This window comes from Ahaetulla prasina, chromosome 1 (assembly GCF_028640845.1).
Source record: "Ahaetulla prasina isolate Xishuangbanna chromosome 1, ASM2864084v1, whole genome shotgun sequence".
Taxonomy (NCBI): Eukaryota; Metazoa; Chordata; class Lepidosauria; order Squamata; family Colubridae; genus Ahaetulla; species Ahaetulla prasina.
In genome coordinates this window covers 359,366,982-359,384,176 of record NC_080539.1, presented here as the reverse complement: position 1 = coordinate 359,384,176, position 17,195 = coordinate 359,366,982, and the positions used below count along the sequence as shown (strand labels likewise).

Below are 17,195 nucleotides of genomic sequence, written 5' to 3'. Positions count from 1 at the left end.
AAATTTGGGCAAACTTGGGGAGATTGAGAGGGGGCTGGCTCCACAGGATTGCAAAGAGCTGGATACAATTTAGGGGCTGCACAAAAATAAAGCTCGATCAACTTCAGGATTTTACTCTTATCTCCCTCACAGCCTATAGAGAGATTCACAGTCATCCAGGTCATGGTTGTCCCAAAAATGCTTTTTCAAGATGCAACTGGACTGTCTGTTTTTTCTCTAAAGACGTTTTGCTTCTCATCCAAGAAGCTGCTTCTGACAGGATAGGGGGGCATCAGAGCTGAAGAAGCTTCTTGGATGAGAAGCGAAACGTCTTCAGAGAAAAACCAGAAAGTTCAGTTGCCTCTTGAGAAAAGCACCTTTGGGACTCCCTCAGAGCCTTTTCAGGTGATCTGGAGACCAGAGTTGCCCGCACCAACGGACCAACTGAAATCGCCACGCGAAGCACACACACCCGCCTCGACCCGCTTTAGGCAAGAGGGCGCTTGCGCTCTTCAGCTCCCAGTTCTTTGCCTCTTCCTTTCCGCCCCCCCCCCACCGTCTCTCCTCCCCTCCCCCCAAGCTTGCTGGGTGCGCGTGCGCCGGAGGGGGTATTCGCTCGCTCTCTTCTCTTCCCCCACCAAACCCGGAAGTGCCTCGCGCCGCCTCAGCTTGCGGTCAGGCAGGCGGGCGAGGAGGCGGAGGCGGCGGCTCCGTCGCCTAGGCTGGTTTGGCTCAGGACGAGGGAGTCGCCAATTGGAACCGCGGCCTGCCTTGCTTGCCCGCGTTCTGGTCCAGGTAAGAGTGAAGGGGGGGGGGTCCGGCCGCTCTCTTTCGTGAGCTGAGGGGAGGGTTGGGGGGGAGGTAGCGGGGTGGTTGGGGAAAAGCTGGCGGGGAGGGGGGGAGGGATGTTCGCTATGACAGGGAGGTAGCTCAGAGAGGAGCTCTCCTAAAATGGGCGTGGGGGTTGGGGAGCCTCTTCTTGCGGAGGTGGGAGCTCAACGGAGCTGGGGTCAGTCCCAGGGGAGATGGGTATGGAGCCGGTCTCGATCCCTGCAACGGGAGAGCTTCGAGGTCGAGCTGATCGTAACGTAGCCCCGAGTTCCAGCCTTCTCACGAGACACCTGAACCCTCCAACCGGGGTGAATGTGGACAAGAATTTGTTTGGCCGAAGTGAGGTTCGGCACTTCACGATGCTGCGTGTAAAAGGCTGGGTCGGCCGGCCACACTTAGCCAGGGTTAATTTAAACATTATTTTATCTGGAGAACACAATTTCCTGTGTTTCCTTTATAAACCCGAGCCACTAACTAACCACATCGACTGTGTTTTGCACAATATGGTAGGCTAAAATGTACAGTACTTGCATGGTTTGTGGCGCAGTGTGTCTTACAGAGGGGAGAACTGAGGTTGAAAAGAGCTATCCTGAGATCAGGCTCTTAGGAAAGGTCTTCCTATCACAGATGCATCATAGATGGGAAGCAGAGTTTCTTTGGCTTTGGGAGATGGCCTTTTCTCTGACATGGGGAGAGATTTATAAAAAGTTGAAGTGGAAAGGAGAAGGGTGGTTTTAGTATATCCCCCCCCCTCCGAAGTTGAAGTAGGTGAGGGTTTTTGGTTTTCATGGTAAGTGAACAGAAAGAGTGAAGGTGTGATGCATGTTTGAAATGCAAAGTTGATTGGTTAGTTAGTAGGTGGGGATTATGGATGAAAGGGTTCTTGAAGGATGGGATTGCTTAGAAGTGGCTTGGGCTTAATGACTTTTTGTTGGGGTACCTTGGAGTTAGGGAAAGCATTAAAGGAGAAAAGCATCTGAAGTTTGAAGAGCTTTGAAATTTCATATATTCCTGAGGGTATATTAAATAAGTGAGTTTGCCTTCTTGAGTAGTTGGTTGAAATTTAGGTGGAAGTGAGGAAGGATGCAGTTGAAAATGGAGGGGCTGAGAAATTTATTAATTGTGTGCGGCATGTAGGATCAGGAGAGAATTTACCTGGGCCCTGCAAGTAAATATAAATGGAAGAGAGAGTTGACAGAAAGTTACAGAGGTCATAAGGAGCACATACTAAATCTTAGGGCAAGAAAATACATGGGTCAGGAAGTTGTGTTTGATCTGTGAACTGTAGAATAAGTTGTGTATGTTGTACATATTGCTACACTTTTCAAGAACGAGGAGCATTTAAAATATTTACTCAGTAATTTAAAAAAGGAGCCTGTGAAGTGACCCTTGATGATCCTGTTTTAGATGGGGAAAGAAAAGTGAGAGTTGGTATCTCCATTGTTATCTAGCCTTCCATTTAATAGGTTATTGGGATGACCACACAGTGGAAAGAACAGAAGAATGAAGAGTTCTATATTTAAGTTTAAATTTGTTTTTTAGTTGAGTGGATAATCTGAGTATTATTTATGCACTGTTAAATACTTTTTTTAGTGAATGTGTGCATCTTAACTGTGTAGAACTGTTAATGCCAAAGGGAACTAGTTTCTATAATTTCATGGTAGTTACTTAACTGAGAAATGTGCCCCACCCCTCTTTCTGCTTGCTTCCCTACAATTAAGACTATGGGTTAGTGGTTGAGCTCTTTTGCCCACTAGCCTCAAATTGTGCTTGACAGACTCATGTTTTTGAAGAGCATTTTCAATTAGGACTCCTTACATCAGCTTGCTTAGCAGACACATTACTAATAAGACAGCCCGTTTGGGAGTTTGACATGTCTGGAGATTAGTTATAGTGGTAGCAGGAAACTTACAGTGGTTGTGTCTGATTTTCTAGTAGATGTCAAAAAACTAATTAACACATCTTTTTAAAACTGGTTGTTTCTGTTCTTTGTCTTTGAAATTCATCTGACTGTGTTTAAAACACAAACTGGGGCTGAAGCTGCTGTGAAGTTACATGTCCCAAGATTACATCACAAGATTTCATGAAGTATTGAATGTTCACACCCATGTGGTTTGGACAGCTGTTGAGTTTTCATCTTGCAGCTAATTATTGTTTTTTACTCATACAACCTATTGGGGTTCTAAAATGAACCAGCCAAGTATTTAAATTTTCTTTATTGAAAAATAGGGCAACATTTTAAAGACATTCTGTCTAATTAAAGTGATTGGCAGTGAAATCCATGATAAATGCCTCTGTCCTCAGGGCAACGATGAAGACAGTTACATGAAATTTAGACTAACATGCTCAGAATTGAATTTAAATCTATATTATTCCCCGCATCCAATTAGTTTCTGAATTCTTATTAATCACAACAGAATTGGCATGTAAGTAAAATGAATATTATTTGATCAGTACTAGTTTGAGGGAAAATATATGTTGATATATTAAACAATGAAAAGTGCATCTTTGCTTTTGTGTCTGTGTGTGTGAGGAAAAAGTCAACAGCTATATGTTCCAGCCAGAAGTGAGTGTTCATCTTATATGCACTTTTTAAAAAGAAAGTCTTCTGAATCTTGTCTCCTGTTTAACCACCTTCCTGGTTTCACCAAGTTCTTTCTTTTGGTTTTGAATTTCAGAAACTGTTTTGTCTGCAGATAGAAGAACTTGAAGTAGGCCTCTCAACTTCTTATTTGGGGTCCTTTATTTCCTACTCCTAAAGTAATCTGCCTGCCGCCGAGCATTGCTTGTCGGCAGATGTTCTTGATAACTTCCTCTCTGTTCCAAATTGAGCCATGCCTTTTACACTGAGTCTCGAGGATGACTGGCTGACTAAACAAAGAGATCATTTTCCCCCCAGAGATTGATTCAGTTCTTTTTCTGTGTCAAGCAAATCAGCCCCCAAATTAACATCTGCAGCATGTTGGATTCCTGAGCTGTAAGATATGGCAGTCAGATTCCTGAGTTTTGTTCAGCTCATGCCATGGAACCTAAAAGAAATTGCCTAGCTGAAAGAAATAAAGAGAATTAAATGCTGCCTGATAAAAAATGTAAAGGATAATGTCTGTTTGGGTGAAACTCTATGAAGGCTTAGCTTTCTGATAAAGAATGATTCATAAATGAGACTAACTGAATAATCAGACATATGAATAAACCTTTTGACTTAGATGTCTATTCACTTCATAACTATCCTTTTTAAAAAGCTGTAATTGAATATTGATAGGTGGTAAAGGTTTATGCTTATTGTTGGATGTATATTTAAGAGAATGGAATGCTTGAATATAAGCAACAGTTTTAGGATGCAGATCGCTTTTGGAATCATACCTTTATAAACGGTTACTTTTGTATATCTGTTCAAAACTGTCTCTAGGATTGAATTGTCAACCAATCTGGCAGTTTTCCCTGGAGTGGTTAAACTGGAAGGAATGAAGTGAGAGAGTTTTTGGTATAGTCCATGGAAGGATTGAGAAGAGAGAAAGTTTTAGCCTATGTTACAAAGGAAGATCAGCTACTTGATAGCCAGTCTTAAAACATCTATTTAGGTTCCAAATTAAAAGAGGAAAGGATTAGTTTGCTTGGTTCAGTTCTGTCAATGACATTTTTAGTGAGACATGTAGAAACCAAGCAGTTTTCAGGATATAATTAATGCACATATATGTATATTTCAACTTAACCTGGGCAGCTCTTGTGTCTAGGACAATGTTTCTCAACTTTGGCAATTTTTAATTTGGTTGAATTTCAGCTCCCAGAATTCCCCAGCCAGGCTACTGGTCTAGGATAATAAACCTAGGATGCCTTTCTGTATCCATGTATATACAACATGATGTTCTTGGCATTGATGGAGCAAACAGATGCTCTGTGTTTATTTCTGACTTCCCCTCAGTGGTGAAATGAAGCATGGGTGGGGAAGGATTTAATAGGGCTCTTGTAATCATCATGCAAGATTGTTCCATAGCTGTGAACAAATATTTTTACCTGTCCTGATTCTTCTGCTAGTCAGTTTGACAGAATAGGCTTTATTATCATAAGAGCAATAAGGAAAATATTATTCATATTATAATTATTTTGTATTCTTCTGCCATGTCTTCTCTTTCTGTACCCCGTATAGTAATGAAAAGCTATATCTTCCAAAATTTTCCATATTCCAGAACTATTCCAGCCACTTCATAATTTTTCTGCAGCTTGGTTAGTTTTTTAATAGTTTATCTTTTTTTCTCTTACAATTTTCTATCCATCCACCCACCCACCCATCATCTCTCTCTCTCTTTCTCTCTCTTTCTTCCTCTCTCATATTGTATGATGTTGTAAGCCGCCAGAGTCACCTTGCATGAGATGGGTGGCACACAAATTTAATAAATGAATTGTTAACTGTAATCTGCAGAAGTCTTCAATTTTTGCGAAGAGTTGAGCCTACACTAAGGTGCTATATAAATATATGTTAAAATGCCTATATAAAAATGAAGGATTCTTGAAATGGTCGCAGTGCCTTTTCTTTTTCTTCCTTCCTGCGCTACTTTATTATAATGCTAGCTTTCCCGTTTTAGCATTGGCATGATTCACTAGTTAAGTATGCAGTTTGAAATTATGGGTTTATGTAGACCAAACCACTGCTTTGGACGGACTGGGGGAATATGCCCTACCATTTTTGTTGTAGCCATAAGATGTACAAGTTAAGGATTCTCTTCTTTATAAATTGTACATCAGCTAACTGAAAGAGGTTAGAACATGAGCCCACACGGGAACCGGTCTGGCATTGGATTTTAATCATTAAAATGGGAAGAATTCAATAAAAATATACTGCAGAATATTTTCTAAGTCACAAATTGACTTTTTTCTTCTTTTTTCTTTTATAAGTTTATAGTTTGCCTTTGGCAGAAGAATGTTTGGAATTGTCACATTTATTCTTATCCCACATACATATTCAGCCTGTTTCATCTGAAGGAAAGATTCCACAGCTTTCCTTTGAGGTAGCAGCGTGGGTTAACTAAAAGGAGAAGTAATCTTCCATGTGTCATGTATTCCCTGGGAAATAAGGAATGACTTTTTCTGCCTTGAAAACTGACGTTTCCCTTTGGATATGCATAGATGGCTTGCTTAATTCTTAATTTTTCCTTAAATAGATCTGTTTAGCAGTCATGCTGCAGCCAGTTCATTCTGGCAAAGCTTACAGCCAGGAAACACAAAGGCTTTTCTGTTTTGATTTCTCTTTTCAGCTGCCAGTTTGGTAAATGAATTTATAGTAGGGTTCTTAATATAGTTGTGTTCTTCTTTGTATTGTGTCAATATACTTTCCTATAGTTGCACTTCTGATATACCCTTAACCTCAGATATAGAGGGACTCTGTGATCTAACATCAGGATGAGAGACTAGTTGATCTTTTACAAGTGAGAGGAATACTATTTAGATTACAAATATTTCAGTTGTGATATAAATACTTAATATAATGACGTTCTGCCAAAACTGTTTCTGAAAGTGGCTATACAAAAATAAAATGTGTGTTAACAGTTAAAATCTAATTAAGACTGGTAAAGCAGATGTATAACTTCTGTTTAGATGGCCTGATTTGAAATATGTTCTCTCTCAGTACCTTGGCAAGAAATTTCAGTACTTCCAAGTACTCACCTGAAAGATTAGTTTATGTTCTTACAAAATATGTCTCCATAATGGTGAGGCAGTGGAATGGGTGTCTTCCAAAGATTCTGGTTAGATTTGTAAAGGAGAATGCAATATACCAATATTAAACAATGTGCAAGTCAAATTATTCCCAATAAGTGATAAGTTGCTAATGAATCTTTAAAACAAAGAAATCTGATGTATCATATACTTGGTCATAACCAGACAGCCCTACAGGATATCCTACAGTAATTCAAGTATAAGGTAATTGAGATGTGTTATCAGGGCTACATCTGGCGTTTCTAAGAAAAAATGCAGCTGGAATATTCCCTTTATTTTTATAAAAGTCTTTCTGGTCACAGTGAAATATGGACATCCCAGTTCAGGAATATACTTGTATAACTGTGTATCTGAGTACAGATAGTCGTCAACTTTCAATTGGTCACTTGGAGACCATCCATACTTGCAATGGACCCCAAAGGTACTTATGAGCCAGTTCCGATGCCTGCCCTCCTCTATTTATGGCCATTTCCAACATTTCTTGGTCACATGACTCTGATTTACAATGTTTTGGCTAAAAATGAGCATTTACTTTAGATTTTTAGCCGAAACACCCTATAGCGAATAACGGTTTTCTTTAATGACTATGATGTACACTTTACAACCACTACAAAACAATCATAAAAATGGGTCCATTCAAGTGACTCATTTTATGATAATCACAATTTAAGACAGTAATGGGCAGCTCCATTACATTGTAAATCAAGGATTACCTGTACTCAAAAGAAAGAATAATCTTAGGCGATTGAATCACTTCCTTGATTTCCATTTGAACTCAGTAAAAACTGTATTTTCTTTGATTAGATTATTATTATTATTTTGCCTTCATGCTATCCATGAAATCACATCAGGATTTAAAATTCTGGTATCAAGAAAAGATAAGGTTGGGTGTGTAGGCATTAATGAAAAAAATGGGTGTGGTAAGATCAAATTATAACATGCATATCTCAACATCATGTAGATGTTGTAAGTTACATACAGTGTGTCATATATGATGCAATCATAACTACATCATTTATATAATATGTGAGTTTTTATTTGGAGTTCATTGCGGCTTGATATGAACACCTACAGTTAGACGTTGTCAGCATCCTGAAAGTACTACACTTCAAAACTCTAGATAACCTTTCCTAATAGTTTTGTATATATACTAAACAGCTTAGGGCACAGAAGTGTGCTTTTGAGATGAAAAAAATATTTGAATAACCTTTGGTGCAAACCCTGCTTATAATATTGGTGGAATTAATTTGTGTTAGCATGTCTTTGTATCGTTTGTTTTCATCCTTTACAGATACAGAACAAACAACTTTCTTATATGCTATTTTTATCTTACTCATTTTTGTAACAAATTTCGTAACAAAATTCCTTTTTTATCTCTTATGCAGTTCTTCCCCCATCAGTTTTCTCCAGAAGATGGTTCAACCCTTGGGATAGGGATAACCAGTATTTAAGGAGGCTTTCTCAGTTAGCTTGCCTTCCTTATCCAAACATATTTTACTTTCTGTTATGTTTTTTAATAGTCTGATTTGCAGTGTAGAGAGCAGCACTGTTTGGATCTCGATCCAGTTTCATAGCCATGCTCAGAATAATAACCACTACTTCGTATGTAGGCAAAGTAATTTTCTCTTAGAAAGCGGGATGTGTGAGATTATGTTTTACAACTAAATCTGTTTTATGAGATTGGAAGCAAAGTAAACTCAATTTGCTGAATTAAAATTCTATTATAAAGATAAGGCATTGCCTTTATTGAGTCTATTAAAATGTATGAGGTGCGCAAGTTATCTTACTGTTTCTTTTTCATTTTTCAAATGCACATTTTTTTTCCTGTTCTTAGAGAAAAAAATTAAAAATCCTTGGTTAAAAACTTGCTGCGTACTAATGTTCTCTTGTATAATAGCCTTAGTTGTCAATTTTTCTCCATTTTTGTTTAGGACAAGTACCCCTTTCTGATAAACTGAAAGTAAGAGATCCTGAACATAAAATACAGCAATCATGACAACTGAGTGTTTATCTGTAAGCCAGTTACGTGATAATACATTTTAAAAAGTTGTTGCTGTATCCTGTAGGAAACTTTCGGTTCCTATAGAATTTTTTTTTTCCAAATTATATGCTGCAGACTGTAATAGTTCCTCAATGAAAATGTTAATAATAGTAGGCGGTTTCCTCAATTTTGGGAATTTTTTAAAATTCCTCTGTACTGTAACACATATCTGAAGAAAGTCATACAGAGAGGTCTGTGGAGATTCTCAATCATATGGGTCATGGGTCAAAACTGAAGAAGTTTCTTGGATGAGAACTGAAATGTTTTCAGAGGAAAAGAAAACAAGTCCAGTTGCCTTTTGAAAAACACCTTTGGGTCATACCGAGAGATTAAGTGCTTAGTTGTCTTTGCTGAAGGAAGACTCAAATTATTTCACTTCAAAATATAATAAGCCTGCTCTTCTTTGATTTGGCGCTGTCTTATTCAGTGTACTGTGGATTTATAGACGTGACTATTGAGACAGTATTAATCTACTTTTGAGCCTGCCTGCAGGCTAGTGATTAGCCAAATATCTCCAGGAAGCTAGCAAGTAGAATCCATAGATGGAAAACGCTTATGTCTCCTTACTGCAGTTTGAGGAAAGAGTGGCCTCCCACTTGTGAATTACTGAGATGCTATGTCATTATTGGAGATTTTTGGCCTAGAGCTCAAGCTCTCTCTATCTACACCGCATGGGCTTGAACTGTGTTTGGCTGGTTTGATATATTTGCAGATATATCAATTTGGTTAGAAATTCTTGAGAATATTCGTAGCTCGGGTTGTAGGTTTTGGCAGAGGTTTGTCGATATCAATTTGGCTCACACCTTGAAAATCCTTCTGGACTTCCAGCTTGAATAGCAGTTGGAGGCTGTGGCCAGGAGACCTTTTACAGTTACATCTGAAACACCAAAGGAGCTTTTTCCAAAAGGCTACTGGACATTCTTGTTTTATTTTTTTTTTCTTTGAAAATGTTTTGCTTCTCATCCAAGAAGCTTCTTCAGTTCAGAACTCAACAGTTATTTCCTCCTGCTGAGTGATTGGTGTGTGTTGTTGCAAAGGCTTCTGTGGATATAGCAGAAAAAGGGAGTGTGGCGAAAACAACTTGTACACTTGAAAGAAAAGAACCCTATGATTGCCCTGCACCTTTAGAGTTCCCCCCATTCTTGTTATTATTGCTAAAATATGAAACACCAGCTAGGAATCTGGGGGTATGTGATTTGCATATTTTTACCCATTGCAGTCCAAAGTTTTAAAAATGCGTTTATAGGTGCTGACAATGTTTTTGTGTTTGTCCTTATGCTGTAGTCATTACATTTACATTTTATTGGTCTTATCTTGTTATCTTTTCAGTATTATCTTGCCAACCACAAACTCCTGACCCTACTGGAAAATGATTAGGGATGTTACAGTTCTGTGTACTTCTGTGACAGCATCTCAAATCAGGATATATTTCTGATATTCTTCTTCCTTGTTTTCAGATAACTGGCCCAGTGCATCAAGCCAGGGCGGCATGCCGAGGCAGGGCATGGTCCAGGATGAATTTAAAAGATGTCAGCAGTGCAGCTTGTCCAGAGAATGTAACGTATGCCCTTCATATTTATCCTCAGCTCTCAACAGAACACAGTTCCTGTTGCAGGATAACAGCAACTAAGGATGCCACAGCCACTGAGGTCATTAAGGATGTTATCGGCTCCTTGAGTTTGGACCTATCTAAGCATTATGTACTTGTGGAGGTGAAGGAGACAGGGGGAGAAGAATGGGTATTAGATGGGAATGACCCTCCTGTCCATAGGGTCCTGCTTTGGCCTCGCCGGGCCCAGGACGACCATCCTCGGGAAGATGGTTACTATTTCGTTTTACAAGAGAGGAATGCTGATGGGACTATCAAATACGTCCACATGCAGCAGACCTGCGAAGAAGAGAACCAGGAGGAAGCCCGGCGATTGGTTGAAAGGGGATTCCTTCCTTGGCAACATTTCAATGATATGTGCAACCTCCCCAACTTGACGGAGACCACCCTGTTGGAAAACCTCAAACGGCGTTTCCTGAAACAGAAGATCTATACCTATGTGGGCAGCATCCTCATTGCCATCAACCCTTTCAAATTTCTGCCCATCTACAACCCCAAGTACGTCCAGATGTACGAGAATCACCAACTTGGGAAGCTGGAGCCCCACATCTTTGCCATCGCTGACGTAGCCTACCACGCTATGCTGAAGAAACACATGAATCAGTGTATAGTTATTTCTGGCGAGAGCGGATCGGGAAAAACCCAAAGCACAAACTTTTTGATCCACTGCCTCACTGCCTTAAGTCAAAAGGGTTATGCTAGTGGAGTGGAGAGAACTATTTTGGGAGCTGGACCAGTGCTGGAGGTAAAAACATATATATATATATATATTCAAATTCAAAGCCCTTATTGTCATTCTACATCATGTATACAATGAAATTGGTTTAGCTTCTACTGGTGCAGTCCATACAGGAATACAAGACAACATGAATAATATAAAGAGTAAACCTTATACAAGTTATGGAAAAAAACCTAGTCATACGTTTCCATATGTACATCATGTTCTGTGCAACATGTCTATTACTGTGGTGTATGATCTTATATCATGTATATGTATATCACATATACATATACACATATATTATATGTGTATATGTATATTTACATACATGTACCTGCGTATGCACGTGCACACACACAAACACACATATATATTTGTAAATACTTTCTTAAACTAAGATAGTTAAAGATGACTTCAGTGTGGTTTTAAAACTTCACAATGTTTTGAGGTTTTGGACTTCGAATTGGAAGGGAACTTTTAAATGAAACCCTTTCTTCCATTTCTGGCTGGGCTTTTTTTTTCCCCTGCACAAAACTCTCCTAAACCTTTCCAAAATCGCTTCCTCCACATATTTTTTTTTCCTTCCGAAATATTTTTTTAAAAAAAATTGTAAATGGCTGTGTTGGCTTTCAAAGATCTTGCCTTATTTAGTCATATTTGGCTGTGCGAGTTTTTACAACTGAAGATAAAGAAACAAAACTTGGTGCTGGATGCTAATTGCCTTTAAAGTCTGTATCCCGCCTCATTGCTAAGTATTACGGTAGTGAATCCGGAAAAAGACAGCTGAAATTCATACAACTGACATTTTTTCCCACAGAACATAACAGTATCACCTTGTAAATCAAATGTAGGGCCTTTCAGATGGGCTGACTACCACTGCCAGAATTTGTTACTGTTGGTTGTACATGCTGAGGATGTTGGAAGCTTTAGTGCAGTAATATCTGGAAGTCAATATGTCTCAGTCTCTTTTTATTGTAGGCTTCTGTTTTGAGCCTGCTTTTTTATGCTTCTTAATCTTCAGCCTTTATTGTTCAGGCTAATAGATCAAATGAATCACTTCCATTGCATTGATACACTATTTTGATTGTATTAATATCAGTAGTCCTTGATTTACAAACCATTTGTTTAGTGATCGTTTGAAGTTACAACAGCATTGAAAAAGTGACTTACTATCATTTTTCACACTTACGACGCTGCAGCATCCCCATGGTCACATAATCAAAATTAGGACACTTGGCAACTGGTCTATATTTATGATGGTTGCAGTGTCCTGGTGTCATGTGATCACCTTTTGCAACCTTGCAACCTTACAAGCAAAGTCAGTGGGAAAGCCAGATTCACTTAATAACTGTGTTACTAACTTAACAACTACAATGATTGACTTAACAACTAGGGCAAATAGGGATGTAAAATGGCCCAAAACTCATTTAACAACTGTCTTGCTTAGCAACAGAAAATTTGGGTTCTATTATGGTCATAAGTTGAGGACTACCTGTAGCAGCAGTTCTGTATTTATTTGTATCCCACCTTCATTATTGTTGCAAGGTGGCAAATATATCCAATACACCTTCCCCATCTTATTTTCTCCTCAGCAACAATCCTGTGAGGTGAGGTGGGCTGAGAGAGAGAGTCTGACTCAGTCACCCAAGTGACTTTCATGTTTAAGGCAGGACTAGAACTCAGACTCCTGCTTTCTAGCCTGGTGCCTTGGTACCACTAGACCAAACTGGCTCTGTTTAATCAGTTAACATTCTGTAAAAGCTATAATACTATATTGAAAAAGCAGTATAGAAATGATACAACAGATAACATAAAAACCAGGTTACTCAAATCACCATGTAATGTAGTGCATTAGGTAAATACACTTTAGATTATTTATGCTAACATTGTCATCTTTTATAAATGGGAACTGAAATAATGACATTCAGTTATAACACCCTTTATAGCTACATTGAGAACCTCTAGATGTAAATAGTGGATTTTAATGAAATTGTTCAAATTATTTAACAGCCATGGTCTTGGTGTGTTCTTGGTAAGGCTGAATTCATATCACAGACTTCGGGAGTTGCAGTTCTTCATCACAGTACTATATCCCCTTTCTCTTGGATCTGTGCTTATCAGCAAATTGTTAGATACTTTTCTTTTTTAATTTATAAAAGCTTTTTTGTGTTCTTAGAATGAGCAAGATGGTTTAGAATGCCTACATGTGTCTGCCTATTCCAATAGTTCCACAGAAAGCAGAAGTTGACTTTTCAAAGTCTTGCTGACTTTTGAAGGCTTCACTTGTAGTTCTCACCCAAAACAGGAAGATTATTCAGAAGAAGCCCCTTTTGGGTCTGCTAACTATAGAATACCGGATGCTACTAATAATTGACAGCTGGGGGTTGGGGAGAGCAGGTGGAGGAGACATGTCTATGGTCATCTTATATGCACATGTATTTATATTGTTTGAAGGACAAACCTATCAGATGTCCACCTCTAGAATTGAGCTATCTTGGTTAAAAACAGTTTGCCTTAAGTATTCCTAGGTGCTGTATTTTTCAATATAGATTAGGAATATAAGAACCTTCCTTTTGCCATATGTATTTGGTCCTTTTCCCCCACTATCTGGAGTTGCTAAGATTTAAAGCTGGAGCTTGACCTATCTAGGATGGATGGCCCCTGTGTGACAGACCGGAAATGTGAGGATGGCCTGGTCTGCAGTAGGAATGTAAGCCGAAGGGCTAGATTTCCATGTCCAGGGCCAATGGAAGAACCTGATTTGCTTCCACTTCGATTTTATAGGGTTTGAAGAACTGAGGGGTTCCAGATCAAGTGTTTTAGGTAATTGTCCCTACTGAGGGTAATTGGCATTAATTTTTTTCCCAAATTCCACTTGGTTACCCTATTCCATTGCTGGTGGGGTTCCAGGTAGCTGTTTCAAGGAAATGAAGGTCTTCAATTTGATGACAGTTTCCTTCTAATTCAGCTGCTTCTTTGTGGGGATCCTGGCCTGATTACCAAGGAGTGAGGCCTCAAGTTGTTGCTGACTAGCATCAGGTCTCTATCCCAAAGGTGATTTTTCAGGAGGCAACTGGACTTTGTTTTTTTCTTTTGAAGACGTTTCACTTCTTATCCAAGAAGCTTCTTCAGCAGGATAATGGGGAATGGGAGGATTTATATTCCTTGCAAACTGCTGGTAATCTGCATCCTTTTAGAAGGTCGTTGAAGCACTTGGGGGTTTATCTGTGTCCTCAGGGTCATGTAAATAATGCTCCTGGTTCCTGTGGTCTGCAATTTTTCTCTAGAAATCCATTCCTACTCCCATACCATGGATTTCCAGAGACAAATTGCAGACTATAGGAACCAGGAACACTATTCAGGTGACCCTGAGGACACAGATTATCCTCCAGTGCTTCAACAACCCTCTAAAAGGATGCAAATTACCAGCCGACTGCAAGGAATATACCATTCCCCACCATCCAGTCAGAGCTGAAGAAGCTTCTTGGATGAGAAGCAAAACATCTTCAAAAGAAAAAAATAAGAAAGTCCAGTTGCCTCCTGAAATAGCACCTTTGGGACAACCATGACCTGGATGACTGAGAATCTTTACAGACTATCAAGTCTCTATAAAGATCCATTTATGATTTGATGATGGATAAGGAGATAAGCTTGATGTAATTACTGAAACTGAAATTTTGCCTTCTCAGAAACATGCTCAGGCAGGTTTCAGATCCTGCTCCAATATTGAGTCTAGGACTTGGGTGTATTGATCTATTGTGAATTCTTGTCTACATTCAAGATCACTATAATGAGGTAGCAGGTATGAATGCCTGTATGTTGGTTTGCACCTTAAGGGTAAGTAAAGGCATTTGGGTGTATTGGCTACCCTGAAGTCTTTGGGATCCCTCCCTGGGCTCTTGGTTCCTGGCCTGGTGGTGGAGCTTTACCCAGCTGTTGGTACTGGGGAGACTTCAACCTCTATGTTGAAGAGATTAGATCCAGTAAAGTCTAGGAGTACATTACTTCCATTCAACTGCAGACTTATCCCAGGTAATCTTGGCTCCAACCTATAAGCCAATGGTAGTCAACATGGTCCCTACCGCCCACTAGTGGGCGTTCCAGCTTTCATGGTGGGCGGTAGGGGTTTTGTCTGATACTGAAGCACTTTCTTTTTTTTTAATTTAATTGACTTTTTTAAAAAAATTCATAGCATTATTTAAAAACATTTTCATTAGGTTTTCATAAAATTCCCCGTGACAATTTAAATTTCTGAAAATATACTATTTGTATCACCCGCGCATAAGTTTAGTTCATGTTACGTAAGTGAAACTAAATGGCACTATAGTGCGACTGTAAACAAAAGAGGCTCGTCCCAGAATAGCTCGCGCATTTCCCCCCACACCACCCAGCTGTAACAGACAAGTAGAGCTGGTAACCCGCACCCCCCCAAACTCAATCCACGATGCAGACGATGATACATGGCGCATTACTGTGGAACCGGTGGGCAATTAGAAAATTTTACTACTAACAGAGATACAAAAGTGGGCAGTAGGTATAAAAAGGTTGGCTACCCCTGCTATAAGCAATCACATATTAATTCTTATTTTTACCTTGTGTTCTGGATCTTATCTTTATCCTAGATCACTTCCTGGTGCAGGTATTGTTATAGCCATCACAGAACTAGATACATTCAAATGTTCTGCCATGTCACTGTTGGATTTAAATGGTTTCTCATGGGTGCTGAGGGATTTCCCAGACCATATGGTGTGTGAATTGGTCAAGGGCCTTGATTATTCCTGGTAAAAGGCAGCATCTCTGATTCTTAATGAATCATTGCTGAATAGCTTTTCTCTGCAGCTCATCCTTTCACAGAGCCTCCAAGAGATGAAGCTGCAGAAGCAATGCTTTTGAAGTGCAAGTAGAGAACAATGTAGTGTGAATCTGATTGAACACTGTAAGGATATATGCCAAATTCAGGCCTACTCCATGGCACTAAGCTAGTCAAAGAGTTCTTACTGCTCCTTATTACATCAAGAGATTGTTGTCCAGCTGCCCTTTTGGGGGACTAATTCCTTTCTAAGAACTACCATCTGGCCACTATGATCAGTTAGCAAAGCATTTTGTTCAATTTGAATCATTATGGCTGGCTCTTTGAGCTGGCCTCCTGTTGGAGTTTTATTAGTTCCAACATTAATTTCTCCTCCCCCCCCCCATGAAGACAGAGCTCTTCCAGAGAGCAATTGGAACATAACACCTTATAATTGTTAATAGGGTTTTTTCAGCATATTCTATTTTTAATCGCTTGTTTTAAGCCACTGGGACTCTGGATGGATGGGTGGAAAGAGAGATCCTGGTAGATAAAACTTGACGAATTAAAGAAAGGTAGAGAAATTCGTAACATTTATCCATTCTACAAGTGTGCATTTTCCAGAATTTCAGCAACTAGCTTTCCATGAGGGTGGGAAGTTTCAAGATCCAAAGGGGAGAATTTTCCTATTACCTTAAAAATAATCAAGCAACATTTACCATATTGGTTTGATAGTTAATAGTATTCCACCTTGAATATTTTTTTTTAAAAAAAACAGCTTTTGGGTAACTTATTCTTTGTTTAAATACCATGTGTATGAGGTCATCTCATATTTTTAATATTTTCACATCACAGACAGTATAATTGTGCAAGCAGAAAAAGAGTGCAAAAATATAATTTGCAAAAAACCCTTTTTACTTTAATGGTATCCTTCTACCTCAGGTGGATGAAGCTAAATGTTTTCACCTCTTCCCCCCCTTAATTTTGGAATTTATGGTGGAAGAAAAAGTTACTGCAAGGTTTAAGATAATTTTACCTTTTAAAATTTCTAACACCTTCCCCGTCATTGGGTTCACCCACTTTTTGAGAGCAACCTACTGGCAACTCTCAAAGTTGATAGAATTTGCACATTCTTTCTTGGTGCAACATGTATGTAAGAACATAACTTCGTGAATTGACATGTAGCTCTGTATACACTCTTGAAATCTATATGCTTACAAACAGAAATCCATAAGATTCTTCTTGGGCAGACATAAGAAAACTAGAAGCATTATTTAGTAGAAAATAAAAGCTGGGCAAACACACCATCTATACTTGTTTGATTGCAATCTCATTGAATTAAGAGAAACTGTATGCTGCATAAACATGGGTTGGAAAAGCTCTAACCATGTGTAAAATCTTTCAGAAACAAGAATGGATTTTTATTGGATTAAAAATATTTTGAAATATTTTTCATAAGACTAAAAGCAAATGACTCATACAATGTTGTATCAGTAACATAAAACCTGAACAT

At 38.9% G+C, this 17,195-nt stretch overlaps 1 protein-coding gene across 1 annotated transcript in view; it reads left to right on the top strand.

Moving 5' to 3' along the window:
• The first annotated feature begins 628 nt into the window (after nucleotides 1-628).
• Nucleotides 629-17,195, top strand: part of MYO9B (myosin IXB) — a 78,174-nt gene continuing 61,607 nt past the window's right edge. Inside the window, exons 1-2 of the mRNA XM_058163258.1 lie at nucleotides 629-774; nucleotides 10,021-10,917. Coding sequence (XP_058019241.1) covers nucleotides 10,078-10,917 — 840 coding nt within the window. The 5' untranslated portion in view covers nucleotides 629-774; nucleotides 10,021-10,077. The remainder of the gene's footprint in view (nucleotides 775-10,020; nucleotides 10,918-17,195) is intronic.